Source organism: Leptonychotes weddellii, chromosome 6 (assembly GCF_054177405.1).
Source record: "Leptonychotes weddellii isolate Sample4059 chromosome 6, ASM5417740v2, whole genome shotgun sequence".
NCBI classification, from domain to species: Eukaryota; Metazoa; Chordata; class Mammalia; order Carnivora; family Phocidae; genus Leptonychotes; species Leptonychotes weddellii.
The window spans coordinates 12,620,595-12,636,627 of NC_138374.1; the positions used below are offsets into that span (position 1 = coordinate 12,620,595).

Here is a 16,033-nt window from a genome sequence, read left to right on the forward strand (position 1 = left end):
TATCTTTAAACAATAATATTGACATTTAGTCCTTGGAAGTTTCTGAAGTTTTTACAAAGCTGGTCCTGAGGCAGAGCTGATTTTTTTTTTTTTAATCCTCTATAAGAAATGTTGGTGTATGTTCAGAACCTCCAGATGAGTAAATGGTAGCAGTGATTGCCCCTGGAAGGAGGACTAGGGGAATAGACTAGGGAGGAGAGAATTTTTTTTCTTTCTTTCTTTCTTTCTTTCTTTCTTTCTTTCTTTCTTTCTTTCTTCTTTTTCTTTTCTTTCTTTCTTTCTTTTCCTTTGGTCCCCACATGCAAGAATTACCATTTCAAAAAAGAGAGAATAAAGGAATATTTATTTTTATTTAGCTCATGCTAGAATTTTTCAGTTCTGAAAAGTCTTATTAGTTGTATGGTTAACCCGTTTTGTAAATAACACAGGCCTAGAACCTACTGAATTGCACTGAGGTGTGGGACTCAGTCATTGGATATGGACCTTGTTGGGGTAGGGGAGAGGAGCTGACACTGAACATTAGCTAAAATTCATAAATTGCTACTCAGTACTTCTAAGACTGTTCTACTGTACTATGCAGTTGTTCTGTGTAATCTTTCATGTGTGTGGTCCTAAATAATTCTTACCTGTCTGTAAATTCCCCTGCAGATTCTCTGTCTTTTAAACACTGCGTTGGGGCGCCTGGGTGCCTCAGTTGGTTAAGCAACTGTCTTCGGCTCAGGTCATGATCCCGGAGTTCCGGGATTGAGTCCTGCATCGGGCTCCCTGCTTGGCAGGGAGTCTGCTTCTCCCTCTGACCCTACCCCCTCTTATGCTCTCTCTCTCTCACCCTTTCTCTCAAATAAATAAATAAATCTTTAAAAAAAAAAAATAAACACTATGTTGTTTCCATGGTGATAAAAGCAACATATGCTTCTTTTAATAAACAAATGTTTTAAAATACAGTACAAGTTAAAGAAGAAATTAAGATTATCCAAGAATTCCGTATCTTGGTACCTATGCAAACTTTACGCAAGTGGATAATTTTATGAATGTAGTTTAAACGGGATCATACCATGCATACTGTTCTACAGCCTGATTTGTTTTCAGTTGGTAATATCTTGTTCCATGTCAGCATGTAGTGAGCTTTGTGATTTTATTTTAATTTTTTTAAAAGACTTATTTATTTTAGAGAAAGAGAGCACAGGTGGAGGGGCAGAGGGAGAATCTCAAGCAGACTCCATGCTGAGCCTGAAGCCCTATGTGGGGCTCAGTCTCACAACCCTGAGATCATGAACTGAGCCGAATTCTCAACCAACTACACCACCCGGGCATCCTAACTATGTGATTTTAAATGGTTGTATAGTATTTCAGTTAGTGAACACAGCATGATTTATTAAATACATAATATTGGTGAATATTTAAGTTATTTTCAGTTCTTTCCTGTTATGAAGAATACTGTATGAATATATGTGAATACTTGTCTTACTATTTCTTTCTTTTTTTTGAGAGAGCAAGTGTTTGAGCATAGTGGAGGAGGGGCAGAGGGTGAGGGAAAGAGAGAATCTTAAGCAGGCCTCCATATGGGCTCGATCTCACGACCCTGAGATGAAATCAAGAATCATCGGTTGCTTAACCAACTGAGCCACCTAGGCACCCCTTTACTATTTCTTTAAAGCAAGTTCTAAAAGTAGTATTTCTTTTTTTTTTTTTTTAAAGATTTTATTTATTTATTTATTTGAGAGAGCGAGAATGAGAGAGAGAGAGAGAGAGAGAGGTCAGAGGGAGAAGCAGACTCCCTGCTGAGCAGGGAGCCTGACGTGGGACTTGATCCCGGGACTCCAGGATCATGACCTGAGCTGAAGGCAATCGCTTAACCGACTGAGCCACCCAGGCACCCTAAAAGTAGTATTTCTAAATCAAGTGGTCTTTCCTTTCCTTTTCTTTTCCTTTTCCTTTCCCTTTTCTTTCTTCTTTCTTGTTTTTAAGGTCTTTGACTTATTACCAAATTGTCCACCCCAAGGGTTCTTTATCATGCTACCTGAATTTTCTCTTAAAAACAGGTATGAAGCTAGTAATCTGTTTTACATGAATTTCTTAGATATTATTTTACCTTTTTGACCCATGTTCCAACACCTAATTATCTGAGACATTAAGTCTGCAATAAATTTATATTGACTTAAATAGCTGGTATTTTAAGTATCGTCTATACTCCAGAATTTGTGTGGTTTTTAAGATGGATTGGTATCTCTTTGCTATGAAATGCAAAGTAAAGGGAAACTGATTTTCCCCGCTTTATTTTTCCTTGACAAAGGAAAAGCTACAGAAGTCTGTTTGTGAATTACAGGTGAAAGACTTAGAAGAGCAGCTAGAAAATGCAGCACTCCACAGAGAGATTCGCAGCCTCAAACAGCAGCTGGGGCTTCTGGAAGAGGATAAAAGAGAATTGGAATTGAAATACCAGAATTCGGAGGAGAAAGCCAGGGATTTAAAGCATTCCAGTAAGTGTCCAGTGGGCTGCTGTGTCTGAGTCATCTGTGAATTCCGCGCTCCCGCCTGGCCCGTAGCTAGTCCATAACACTTGCTGAATGCTATACAGAAATACCAAGATCAGTTCAGTAGAATGGCCACCGTACTCCAGGGATTCACAAGCACTTCGACTTCTTTGTGGAGTCAGAGCATGTGTGAGCTTCCCATACAGAATGAAGAGACAAAGATACTGCTAATCTGAGAAGACCAACATTTCAGCATTTCTCAGGGCTTCCGATAGGACAGATAGGTGTATTCATTGAGTACTTATTTTGTTCATTTTAGGGAGGGTTTTTTTTTTCCCCTTTCCTTTTTTAGAGAGAGCGAGCATGCGAGCCAGTGGGGTTGTAGGGGAGGGGCAGAGGGAGAGAGAGAGAATCCTAAGCAGGCTCCACACCCAATGCAGAGCCCGATGTGGGGCTTGATCTCATGACCCTGAGATCATGACCTGAGCCAAAATTAAGAGTCCGTTGCTTGCCCGACTGAGCTACCCAGGCGACCCTTAGGGTGCGTTTTTAAAAAGAATTAAACTTTTAAGGTTCATACAACCCTCATCTGTGGTATAATTACACCCATGAACTAATACTTTCAATGTCACACCTAACAATAAAATGGGCAACAATATGTATATTAAGTGGAAAAACTTAAAACACCAGGGGATATTTTATTCATTCAGTTCCAGAAGGCTTGACAGGAATGTGTGAATTAGATTATTACACAGGGATAAGTAATAAGTTTCTGTTGGAAGGTAGGTGATTTAAGGAGGCAGGTTGTTCCCTTTTATAACAGCTTCAATATTCACTTGAGGTATTTTTGGTTAATTTTATACTAGAATTTTGAAATCCGTATAGAAGAACCAAGCAGGCTTTTTTTTCTCTTTAAAAAAACATTCAGTGCTTTCTAACCCACAATGAAAATGACTTGCAATTTACTTTTTAAAAAACTCACCTAAAATTAAGAAGTGTTCCATTCTTTTTAAGTGAATATCCAGGCAGCCTGTGGCCAAAGCCATCTTTTTTATTTACGGAGGGGGCAGACACAAAAGAGAACCTGAGATTTAGTGTTGAGTATGTTTTATTTAGTATCTGCTGTGTGCATAGCCAGCCATACCCTAGGATACTATAAGAAATCTAGAAGAAAAGAAACCATGCCTTTTGTCCTTGAGGAACTCAAACTCTCTTTGGAGAGACAGACACATGCATATGAATAACTAGAGGACTCTTGGCCCTCAGAGAGATAGCCCACACTGCTTATTTAAGTGTTGAGAGTAGAAATAAACAGGCAGATCACTGGGGGTGCAGTCATTCATGGAGAGAGGAATGGCTGGGGAAGGGGGAGCCATTCCTGAGTACACACAGTGTTCAGTACCTAGAGCCTATTGGAGCCCGTCTTAGAGGTATTCGCATCTGCAATAAACATTGAAATCGAGCTCCTTGAACTCAGAAACTGTGTCTTGAACAGCACCAAGCATAGATCCTTTCACATTATTGGTGCCAAAATACCTGCTTCATTAAGGACGTGAATGAATTGAATGGATAAATTCTATTTCCAGAATGCTCCTTCAGAAGAGCAAAAAGTTTCTGAAGTTACAGACATTTGAGAGTCTGAGTCTGGTTAAAACCAAGAACTCCAGGATTTGCAATTTTTGAAGGAAATTAGGTGGAGGAGGAAAGTATGTTATTAAAATTCATTACTAAATGTCATCTTTAAAAATTAATTCCTTGTCTATACCCTTTAAAAGTCAAGTATTCACAATTTCTTAGTGTTTTGAGTAATACATGCCATTGTTAACAAATATTTCTTCAGCCTACTCAATCCTTACCTCCCACCCATCCAGCCGTTGTCCTGAATTATTTTTCTTTTCCATAGTTGTACATGCAGCCACAAGACAGTAACGTTTTCTTGTAACCTATGTCAGGCCCCTCTTGCATTAGTGGTCACAGCCTGGATGATGAAAAGGCTGAGATGTTCTGCAGTTTCATCCTGAGATTTCTAACTTTGCCTTAATACCATGAACTTGATTTTGAGAGAGGTTACTTTTTTTTTTTTTCCTTTATGTGTGTAAAAGGTGCTAAGTGGCTTGTTTCGGCTTCTTTCTGAATGCTTGTTCTCTATGCAGTTGATGAACTCCAGAAACGGGTGAACCAGTCTGAGAATTGCGTACCTCCACCACCTCCACCTCCACCGCCGCTCCCCCCGCCTCCCCCCAATCCCATCCGGTAAGGCTGTGCAGGGAGACTGCTCTGCATCGTGTCGTTCCTCGTCAGAGAACCTGAAGTGTATGCTAGTGGGATCCCTTCCTTAAAAACAGAACCCAAACTTACTGTCTTAGATTGCGTCCTCGGAGGGATGGGTGGTAAAAACTCTGAAACAAACCAGCTGGTATTTCTCTCAGAAAATTTTCTTTTTTTTTTTTTTTAATTTTTAATTTTTATTTTTTTAAGATTTTATTTATTTGAGAGAGAAAGATCATGAGAGAGAGCACAAGCAGGGAGGAGAGGGAGAAGCAGGTTCCCTGTTGAGCAGGGAGTCCCATGTGGGGCTCCATCCCAGGACCCTGAGGTCATGACCTGAGCCCAAGGCAGCCGCTCAGCTGACTGAACCACCCAGGCGCCCCTCTCAGAAAATTTTCTAAAGACCAATATATCACTCCCTTCTTGTAATATTTGTAGAAAGGGCCCTAAGAAACACCTGGCAGAAACATTCTTGTGGCCTGCCACTTTCCGCTGCTATAGATGTTCAGATCCCATTTGGATGTTCCAAACCCAGAAGCTGGACATTCATTTAAGAAGTTTGATACTTCAGTGTTAAGATTTCAGCCCATGACGTTAGGATTTCCTTTAACTGGAAGACCAAGGAATTTTGAGCTTTTCCAGAATTTTTTTTTTTTTTTTTAAATCTTTTCTTGCCCTAATTTGAATTTGAAAAGCTCTGGTTTGTTCATTTACTTTAAAAATAAAAGTACTAAACAAAACAAAAACTTATCAGTACTAATTGTTACACACTAGTAATTAAGCTCAGAGTGCTAATTATGTTTTATCCCTAACCTCGTATTTAAACCTTTAATAATGCCGAGAGAAGAACCTTCCATAAGAAGAAGAAATTGGGTTTACATTCTTGTGACAGGGAATCATATATGCAGACAAGAATTCACTTTTTCTGGAGCCTGAGGTGACTTGGTGGTATTGAGTGCCTGAATTAAGCACAGTACACCCCGGGAAACCTAGAGGCAAGTTTTGCCTCCTTTGTGGTTCTTCATTCCACCATCCAGAGTTACGCAAGACACAACCTCCTTGCCGTGGTGACAGCTTACCTCCTCATGTCGTGATGTTCGCTGCTTCTGTATAATTTATTCTTGAACAAATGGAATTTAAACTTTTCCTAGATTTTTTACCTTTCATTAACTCATGTGATTTGTTTAATCCTTTCACACAGAGAGGCCATTTATTCCTACTTTGCACCTTTGCTGATCTGTGTGAATAGAATGTGTAGCGTGTTCCTCCCACACGATGATGAAAATGAGACTTTGCCTTTTAAAAAGGTTCTCATTAGTTTTTCTTACTGAGGAGGGTATGACATAATCTACTTTGAGCCAGTGAAGTAGTCAAGGCAAAATAATTTTTACACATGATTGATCCAAGAGTCCATTGAAAGAATTTCAGGTATTTTAAATTCCTTCTGTCCTGGGTAGCTAAAATCTGTTGGAGATATCCTGAATTTGACACTTAAAATAAGAGATTCATCACTTTCATCTTTCTCTAAGGTGTAGAATTTTGAACTGATAAGAAAGGTCACTTCTGTCTATGAGGAGGGAGAATATTAAAAACATGATTATAGTCTTGCTGTTGGCCTTTAGTTTTTAGTCTCACAAATCTGGAAGCCCTTGGAATTAAAAGTAAAGTATAACCTGAATAGAATATTTTCCCAAAGAGCACTTTACAGTTTTACTGAGAAATGAATGTAGGATTCAGACTATGTATGTCTAAAGCATGAACTCTTTTATAAGGCCCTTTAAAGAAAATTTTCATTGAATAACATGAATGATTTTTATTCTAAGATGAATTTAAGTAGTAGAAGATGTAATTTCTCAGTAGAAAGATTTTTTTTTTTTTTTTTTTGGTAAGGAGTACTTTCTTGTCAAAGAAATATATTTGCATATGTATTGAGTTTCAATGGACTTTAAATCCACCAGTCAAGGTTTTCTAACTTTGTTCCTGAGCCTCATTTATTTCACCCTGACAGAGATCACAGATAGAAATGAAAGTGGGGGGGAAAAAAAAAAAAAGACTAGGGCCTGCTCATTTGACCCAGGGGACAGATGGGAGAGAGGAAGTCAAGGAAGAAAGTAGACCTTGGTCATGTTGTACTAGCAGTGGTGAACACAGGAGAGGTCCTGGGCAGGTGTGGCCCAAGGGGGAAAGGCAGGTTCATTGGTGTACTAGTCAGTGTTCTCCAGAGAAACAGAACCAGTAGGGAGGTGTGTATGTACATGTGTATACATCATGTCCATTCACACGGGTTTATTCTAAGGAATTAGTTCCCATGATTATGGACTCTGGCAAGTTGCAGGGTGAGTCAGAAAGCTGGAGCCCAAGGAGAGCCTATGGTGTGGTCTCAGTCTGCTGGTCAGCAGGCTCCAGACCCAGGAAGAGGCAGTGTTTCAAGTCTGGAAGCAGGGAAAAGCAGATGTCCTAATTTCAAGGTAGGCAGGCAGGAGGAATTCTGTTTCACTTAGGGAAGGGTCATCCTTTTGTTTTATTCAGGCCTTCCACTGATTGTGTGAGGCCCACCCACATTAGGGAGTAGTCTGCTTTACTCAGGCTACCAATTTAAATGTTAATCTTACCCAAAACCCTCACAGAAATACCCAGAATAACGTTGGACCACATATCTGAGTATCCCATGACCCAGCCAGGCTGACTTATAACATTAACCATCACAGTGGCATGAGAAACACTGATTAAAGAATTTCAAGGTAAATATTTTCCACCAAACTGTGCCATCTTTGGGGGCTCTTGCTTGAAGCTTTTACGCATTCAATTGAACTGACTGTGAAATGGGGCAATTTTAGCCAGAGGTTGGATTATAGGTCCCAGATGTCTTATCCTGATCTTCTCATCTGTCCTGTGAGACCTGCTTTATTGTAATCTAAGCCCCATCTTGACAGAGGGCTCTTTTTAAAAATATTACAGATGATTTTCCTCTGGGCACCATAGGAGGCTCCAGCTTATACTTTAATTCCCAACAGTGAAAGTTAGCACTTCTTCTCACCTATTTAGGTGGTTTACGGTGATGAACATCGATTTTGACGTCATTTATGTAAACATATACAAATATTCCAAGCAGTACAAATATCTTCCTGCTTTGTAATCTTGAAAATTTCAGAGTCAGCGGTGGGTTCACTGCAGAGTATTGGGAGAGGATAAGATGAGGCCGTGCCTGGGCAGAACCCTGTCCAAGCCCCACGCTACCATGGAGTGTTAGCCTGTAGACATTGAGTAGTCCTGCCTTGAGTGACGGAGTGGGGAACATGCACAAATAAAGTTTGCATGATTTCATTTCTCCCAACTTCAGGAATAAAATATGCTTGTTGGTAGGTTCTAGAAACCTCACAGGGTAGAGCTGAGTGTAGTGCTTTCTTTTTCCTGTGCTTTGCGAGAGATTGTTCAGTGTATTTGGGAATTTTAAGAAAAGGCAGTTAGAGAGGAGATTAATAATAGATCTCAAGGCAGAAGTAAGAAATTTAAAAAGAAAAAATCTAAAAATTATGGTGATTAAGAAACACGGAGTTGTTCTGTCCTCAGCCAGGTATTGCCGTGTGCATCCAGATGCCCCTTTTTCCAGATGTAGCATTATGCCTTCCCAGCTTGGCTTCCTCATGACTGTATTTTGTCAAATCCCGTTTACCACACCGAGAATATTTATAATGAACGTTTTTATAATACAGTTCAAGAATCCTTGGTTCATTTGTTTTTTTTGTAAACTTTTTTGAGGAGAGACTGATAACATATATGTAGGAACATACACCAACTTACATACAGTTTAAAAGTAGTATGAAGTGAACATCATGTGTTCACCATCCAAATCAAGAAATAAAAATACTGGTAGCCTGTTTTTAAAGAAACAAATTTTGCCTACATATAGATCCCTGAACTCCTATAAATATACATATTTTTTTCTAACTATATAATTGGAATTTTACTGTATTCATTTGGGTCTTGTTCTTTTTACTCTATGTTATTTTGTGAGGTTCATCCATGTTCTGTTGGGTAGCTGAAGTTCATCCATATTCATGGATACATAATCTGTTTTAAAAACGTCTGAAAGTGTGTTTATCCATTGTACATTTGAGTTATTAACAGTTCCGGGAAGTTCTGGAATTCTACACATTCTGGCAAATGAATCCTTGTGCACAAGGGCTTGCATTTCTATAAGATAGACAGAAGACAGAAGTGAAATCCCTGGCTCCTAGGATCTGTCTGTCTTCAGCTCCACTGGATAATGCCAGACAGGTTTTCCAAAGTGGCACCATCGGCTCATCTACCATCTTCAGTTTGAAGTTCATCCACTGTCTTCTTGTTATTCCACAGACCTACGGGCACTTGATATTATCAGACTTGCAATTTCTTGCCTGTTTGATGATGATTGTGTAGTAGTATCTCAATGTGGGTTTCATTTGTGTTTTTCTAGTAGCTAGTGAAGTCAAGCACTCTTTTGGGTACATGTTTTGGAGATTTGGACTACTCTTTTATGGAGTTTCAAGGCTTTTGTCCATTTTTTCTGTTGGTTGTATGCTTTTTCTTGTTGATCTTTGAGTTTCTTTTTATTCTTTTTTTAAGTTTTTTTTTTTCAATTTTTTTAAGTTAAGTAGTCTCTACACCCAACGTGGGGCTCAAACTCACAACTCTGAGATCACGAGCCACATGCTCCTCTGACTTCTTTTTATTCTTTATGGTGTCTTTTAATACGTGGAGCTCTTAAAATTTTAATGTGGTCAAATTTTTCATGATTTGGATTTTGTACAGATTTTGTAAACATGGACCAGAGAGACTGTGGTCTAAATGTATTTTATCCCTTAAGTATCTGTTCTGTGTCACTCAGATTCAGATGTTTTATGCCCATATTTCACAGGTGAAAACATCCCCTAATTCTTTGATTTTTCCCTCTCCCTCAAAAGTATTGCATAGATAGCTGTTTCTGAATTGTAGGTATGGATATTGGCTTTTTTTTCTGTTTTACTTTGCCCAGTATTGTAATGGTAATTATAGTGGCTCCCTTCTTAGAGTAATGAGTTTGGTTCCACGCAGAAAGGGATGAGACCTCTTTCTCTTCATTAAAGTGCTGAAAAGTTCAATAATTTATTAAAAGTGGAAAGTAGACTCCTAAATTCTAGCTATCCATTTATGCATCTAGAGAAGAATTGGATTTTTACTGATTATTTTGAATCAGTACATTTTATTTCTTGAATCGTCAGGTGTCCAGTAATCTCCTGTCATTCTTTTTCTTTCTCCCAAAGATCCCTCATGTCCATGATCCGGAAGCGATCCCATCCCAGCGGCGGTGGTGCTAAGAAAGAAAAGGCAGCTCAACCAGAAACAAGTAATTTTCACCCCCTTTGGTTTACTTTCAGTGGTTTCATCCCAGGTTTTCAACAACGCACATAGTCTTTGAGTTCTTTGACTGTGAACAGATTATCTGGGGAGAAATGTGAACCTAGCAGCTGATAAGAAGGAACAAGGTAACGGTCCCTGCCTTCGTGTGGCTCCTTGTCTACAGCAGGTCACCTGTAATGTGCGGTCTGCTGGGATATGTCTTCTTTACAGGTTGAGGTTCTCTCCAGGAGGAGGTGTAAAGGAAAGAGAGGGAGTGATTCCAGGTGAGGGGTTTGGGGAAAGACTTTTTAGAGTTGATAGCAAGTGAACTGAGACTTGATCAAGCACCTGCTATGTACTGGTCTCATGCTGCGTGCTGGAGACAGAAGACATAGACGTGACATGAGAGGGGGGGGCAGGAAGTAAATAAGGACGATTACCTGGAGGAAGAGCACACGTTTCTAAGAGAGGAAGGAGAGGGACTGCTGGTATCAGGAATAGCTGCTTAAGCCGAGTAGTTTGGATTTGGGAAGTCAGGATGGGGGTATTCAGAATAAAAGTAGTTCCCATAGAGGCGCAACTGAATCAAAGGTCCAGAGTGGGGAAGGAGCTTGGCACATTAGGAAGCTGAACAGAGGTTGGTATTTACTGGAACATGGGGTGCAAGAGAGGAAGTCTGAGCCAGATTCTGAAGGCTGTGGTCAAGATTTTGAAATGTATTCTAAGGGCAGGAGAAGTTTTAAGTAGGGGTGTGACATGGTGAGGTTTGTCTTTTTAAAGCAATCACACTGTTTGCAGGGAGAGGACAGGGAGTAGACTGCAGAGGAATGAGAGGATGGGGGTGGCTGTCCGTCATTCAGATGCACATTGCTCAGACGAGGGTGGTAGCAGTGGAGACAGAAAAAAGTGGATAAATCCAGGAGCAGCTCCGGGAGGTGCAATTCACAGGAGTCTGACTCGCTGGAGAGGGGAGAAGTTGAGGATAACGTGAACTGATGGAAGTGGAGGGAGAAGGGTTTACGCTGAGCAGAGGCATTGGCAGCCAGGAGTAGGGCTGGCTCACAGAGCTGCGGGTAGACCAGTAGAACCCACATTCAACTCAACATGTTTGCTCAGCACCTGTTAGTTACAAAGCATGGCGGATTTGCCTGGTTCAAGCCCAGTCTGGTGTGGACTTCTTGGCCCCCTTTTCCTGCCCCAGGTTCATCGATACGGTCCAGCCACTTTCCTACCATTGGCAGGGTGACGTTCTCAGATCGATGTCCCACGTCCCGTGACATTGCTGTGTTCTCACTGCATCACAATAGAGTCCAAACCCTGTAGGCTGCTTAGCGGTGGTTTTCTGATGTTACTTCCGCCTCAGTTCTGTACGTCTGCTCTACCTTGTGGCTGGACCATGACCTCAAAGCCCCCTATGCACTTGCTCTGTGTGTCCTCATTCCAGAATTGCTCTGCTGCCTTTCCTCTGCTCAGAGCTTTCCCGGGCAGGGGGCTCTGATTCCACGGCTCCTGTGTAGGTTCCAGGCTCTGCCCTCCACTTCCTCTTGTTTCTGAGGGTTAGCTCCTTAGTATTGGCTCATTGCTGTGTGTTGCGGTAGCACTTTGCTTCAGATTTTATAATGTTCCATCCCCCCAGCCTCTGATGTGGTGTTTGGGGTTATTTCCACGTCTCTCCGCTGGAACCGATTGCAAGCTCTTTGAGGGCTTACTCCTGCCTGCAAGTCTCCCGCAGCTTGCATGCACCTTCAGTGAATCCAAGTTTAGACCTAGCCCTATCCTTCTTTGCCAGAAACTCGCAGCACCGTTATAGATGAAAGCTAGTTGATTTCATCTGTATAAATTGACTTTTGGTGCCCGCCTCCTACAACCCTTTGGAACCTGTTCCTCTCATAGTACTGCTGAAAGGGCCATTCTGCTTGTCACAAGGCGTTGCAGGATTCAGAAGTCTTGTCTTTGGCGATTGGCAGGGTAGCCCTGAGCCTGTGTTACTGGCTATAAGCCTTCCTGACACTCTAATTAAACTTAAAATTTTGTTTGTTTCAATCTTGTTTTGGGACAATTGGTAAAGCTTAGAGGGTCAGGAGGGCAGTCAAAATAAAATGATATCCCCTTCTAAGTAAATGACATTATTAGCTTGTCAACCTCGACAGCACCCTTAAGTTTTAAAAAAAAGTATTCTAAGCTTATTAACCCCAGTGTTAGAAACCATATAGTTTTCCTTATGAAAGTGATGTTTCATTTACGATTCATGATATGGGGCAGTGTTCTCTCCCTCATTCCTGAGCTATTGGGTTGTTACCTGGGATGTTTAAGTAGAGTTACTGGTACAGAAGTCACTCATGAGACTTGAAACTGAAGCCACCCTAAAACTATACTGCCTTAAATGATAGGGACCGTAGACAGACATGGTTGCAGCCTCTCTCTGTCTGGCAGGGTAGTTATTTATAGTGTCTTATTAACAGTTCACACTAAAAATAGTTGTTGAATGAATAAATCAACAATGATTAAATGCATGATGAATGAATGCAGAGCATCAAACATTGGGGTTGTCTGTGACACTTTAGAGTTTACATTTATAAGTAGGGACCAGTCTTGCTATCACAGTATTATTTTTTGTTAGCATCTTATGATGGCTTTCACTAGCCAGTTGGTGTGCTTCTCAGAGCTGATGAATGAAGAAACTTTTATTGCTAGGGTATGGCTCTTAAAAAGCGTAATTGTAGGGGAAGGTCTGTGGAATATTTTAGACGTAGTTTTAAGGTCTAAATGTAAGAAATAATTAACAAATTTTAAATTAACAACTCTAATTTTGATAAACATGCATGTATTGGACAAGTTCTGAGATTTTAGAGATATGCTTGCTGTTTATCGAATATTTAGGTCATTAATATGTTGACATTTTCTTACCTCAGTTTGCTAACCTGCTGAGTGGGGATAATCATAATCCCTATTTCATAGGGTGGTTGTGAGAATTAATGAGTCTCCTAACATGTGAAGTATTTAGCTTAGTACCCAGCATATACTCAGATACTCAAAATGTTAGCTTAAAAAAAAAAAACAAAAGAAAGACAGGGTTCCAGCCACCCTTTGAGGGGCAGAAGTCCTCATTCAGCAGGCTCTTGTGATCATTGTAGTTAAGGAAATATCCTTAACTTTATGACCTTAGGTCAAATTCAAACTTACTCAACCATGATGTGTTCTTTAGAAATTTTGTACATCATGGTGGCATAAGATTCTTTTTAAACGCCTTTTTAAAAATGTTAATGAAAGAGAAAAGTAATCCTGTGGAACTTAGAAATTCATTTTCGTTTCTTCTAGGTAATAACAAAAGGCTTTATTGAGCAACAAGGTGATGGTTTTGTCTGTGGGTCTTTGAGGAACGAACTTACTTTTCAAGTGGGTCTTAAAATTTAAGCCTCAATTAATTACATGTAGCTTTCTGATCTAAGACTGACCTTGAAGCACTAACTCAAAGAACATTTGATTTGATTTTCCTGTGGCAGTTCAGTGACATTAGACCTGTTGTCTTCATTTGTCCCTTTTCTTTAATCTTCAGTATCCTGCATATTTCCATTGTCCTCCTGATTACAGGCTTTTGTGAGACAATTACTAACTGCGTGATCGCAAAAAGAATTACAAAACATGCCATGAGCTCTCTGTAGGTGATCCTTGCAGATTTATTAGAACTGCTTAATAGTTTAGAAGTTCGCATAGATTGCTTTTTGCTAGTTCAAAAACAGGGTCGGTGAGAGCGAAAGCTTGTGTAGCTAACCTAGCATTGCCCTTGTATTGTGCCCACGTAGGGAATCTGATAAGAGTGATTTCTTTTCCTTAAGACCAGTTAAGCCTTTACATTTGGAAAAGACTAAGAAATTAGAGCCTGGTTTATAATCTGTACACAATACAGATAGTGGTACTTCTCTGAATTATCACTATGATTCTGGCAAGCAAAAATAAGAAACTACTTTAAATTCCTGTTATGTTAGATGCTGCAGCAGATTTGAATGGTGTCGACCATAATTCTCCATCTGTCTGCCTTAATTAGTTTTTGTATGGTGCATTTAATTGGGTTTCAGTCCTTCCTTACAGAGCGCTAATCTGTTTGTCGGCCTTGTTCCTGTTGCCATGCAGCTCTTCTCAAGTCTCACTCAAAATGGCAGGCTTTCTGAAAAATCAAATGTTTTTTTTTTAGGATTTAAAAAAAAAAAATTCTCAGGAACGAATTCCATACCCTTACCGTACCTGCACCTGGCAGATCTGGGTTTTATCTCCCCTGACTTTGAGTAGGGTCAGCACAAGCACCACGTTGTGCATAATAGGTATTCAGATATTGAATGAGTGAGTGAGCGATTGAGTGAATGAATGAATGAATGAATATCTCTCCATAGTAATTTTCTTGTCTGTCTCCTCGTTGATGTTTGGGAGCCATCTGCAGAAGCTACCCAAGAAAATGCTACTTAAGGGCACAGAGTTGATCAACCCACAGTTTTGCTTTCTTTCATTTACTGGTGGGTGAGTTCTGACTTCGGTGCCATGTTTCCCACGTTGCCTGGCAAAAGATGCTTTCTTGCCATCTGGATCTGAAAAATGCTGTTTGGGTATTGAGAACTTTTCATTCCCCACATTTCAATGGCCCATGAAGATGACAGGACCCTATCTGAAGTTAAGACTGTATCGGAAGACTTGGGTTGTACAGTGAGTATAGCAGTGATCCCATCACTGTGGTGTTGTCAAGGTGAGGATGGTGGAACCTTCTGGATTCTTCTGGTTGCTCCCTGAGGCATAACGTAAGAGGAATAGCTACTCAGTGTTAGTGTGACGTCCACGTGGCAGAAAAAGAAGCCACGATGTCATAAGCCTCATTAGTGCAAAGCCTGACACTCCTGTCCCTTGGCTTGGGGACACTGTTGTGATGGCCTCCATTTAGAAACTGTCCTTTTGGACTTCAGCTATTTCTGCTCAAATAGCAAAAATATTAACAGCCATATAAAGCCAAAAGTTTAACAAGTCAGTCAGCAGGTGGATGCTTGCTGAGTGCCTACTATATGCCCCACATTGTAGAGTACGCTAAACGGCCTAAGAGGAAGGTCTTCATGAGGTATTTAAACTTAAATATATTGGTTGCAGTGAATGAGACGGATGTAAACATGAGATCTAGAATGGCGTTAATGGTGATCAACGTTCCAGAAACGATTGAGGGCCTTTGGTCAAGCTATTGTGCAGTAGACAAATTTCATTATTCTGATCAATAGCTTTAAGCCCATCTCAGCTACATTCATCTAATTCATGTATATTTCAACAGCATTATTGTTTTTGTGGCAAAATTAGTGCAAAGGTTAAACAATAGACAGTTGAAATTTTTTTAATCAAATTTAATTACTTAATTGCAGTCATTTCTGGGTGTATGTTTTCTTTTAACATTGACAATTTAAAAAGACTTGAAAAAGGTTTACTTAAATGTTTCCTTCCATTGTGATTCCTAAACAAAAGATGGCAATTTAAAAATAGATTTCACGTATCTGCTGTTCATCTTCTGTCTGTGTATTTCTTCCAACATGTTAACAGATCTTTTTTATCTTTTATTTTCAAATGGGCTTTCTGATAGTTATGCCTTCTTTGGGATGATTTCTTTGACATAGGATGTTATAAAAACATCTCTGAGGCAAAGATGAATGAATATTTGGGGTTAGGTAGAAAGCTGGAGAAATTCAGGTCTATCATTATGCTGACAAATGGAACCGAATCCACTTTAATTGTTTAACAGAGATGAGCCAACATTGATTTCCAGGCTACAAATTAGAGCTTAAATTTTATGACTCTAATTTTTATTTTTATTTTATTTTATTTTATTTAAGTGGAGCCCAACATGGAGCTTGAACTCAGGACCTGAGCTGAGATTAAGAGTAGGACGCTTCACCGACTGAGCCACCTGG

The 16,033-nt window shown here is 40.0% G+C and overlaps 1 protein-coding gene across 8 annotated transcripts in view; it reads left to right on the forward strand.

The window, feature by feature from the left end:
* The window catches only part of SHTN1 (shootin 1), a 96,859-nt gene that overhangs the window by 50,642 nt on the left and 30,184 nt on the right, over positions 1–16,033 (forward strand). For all 8 annotated transcript variants that reach the window (XM_081823440.1, XM_031039890.2, XM_081823436.1 and 5 more), the window contains 3 exons: positions 2,327–2,480; positions 4,628–4,727; positions 10,025–10,107. In XM_081823440.1, coding sequence (XP_081679566.1) covers positions 2,327–2,480; positions 4,628–4,727; positions 10,025–10,107 — 337 coding nt within the window. The remainder of the gene's footprint in view (positions 1–2,326; positions 2,481–4,627; positions 4,728–10,024; positions 10,108–16,033) is intronic.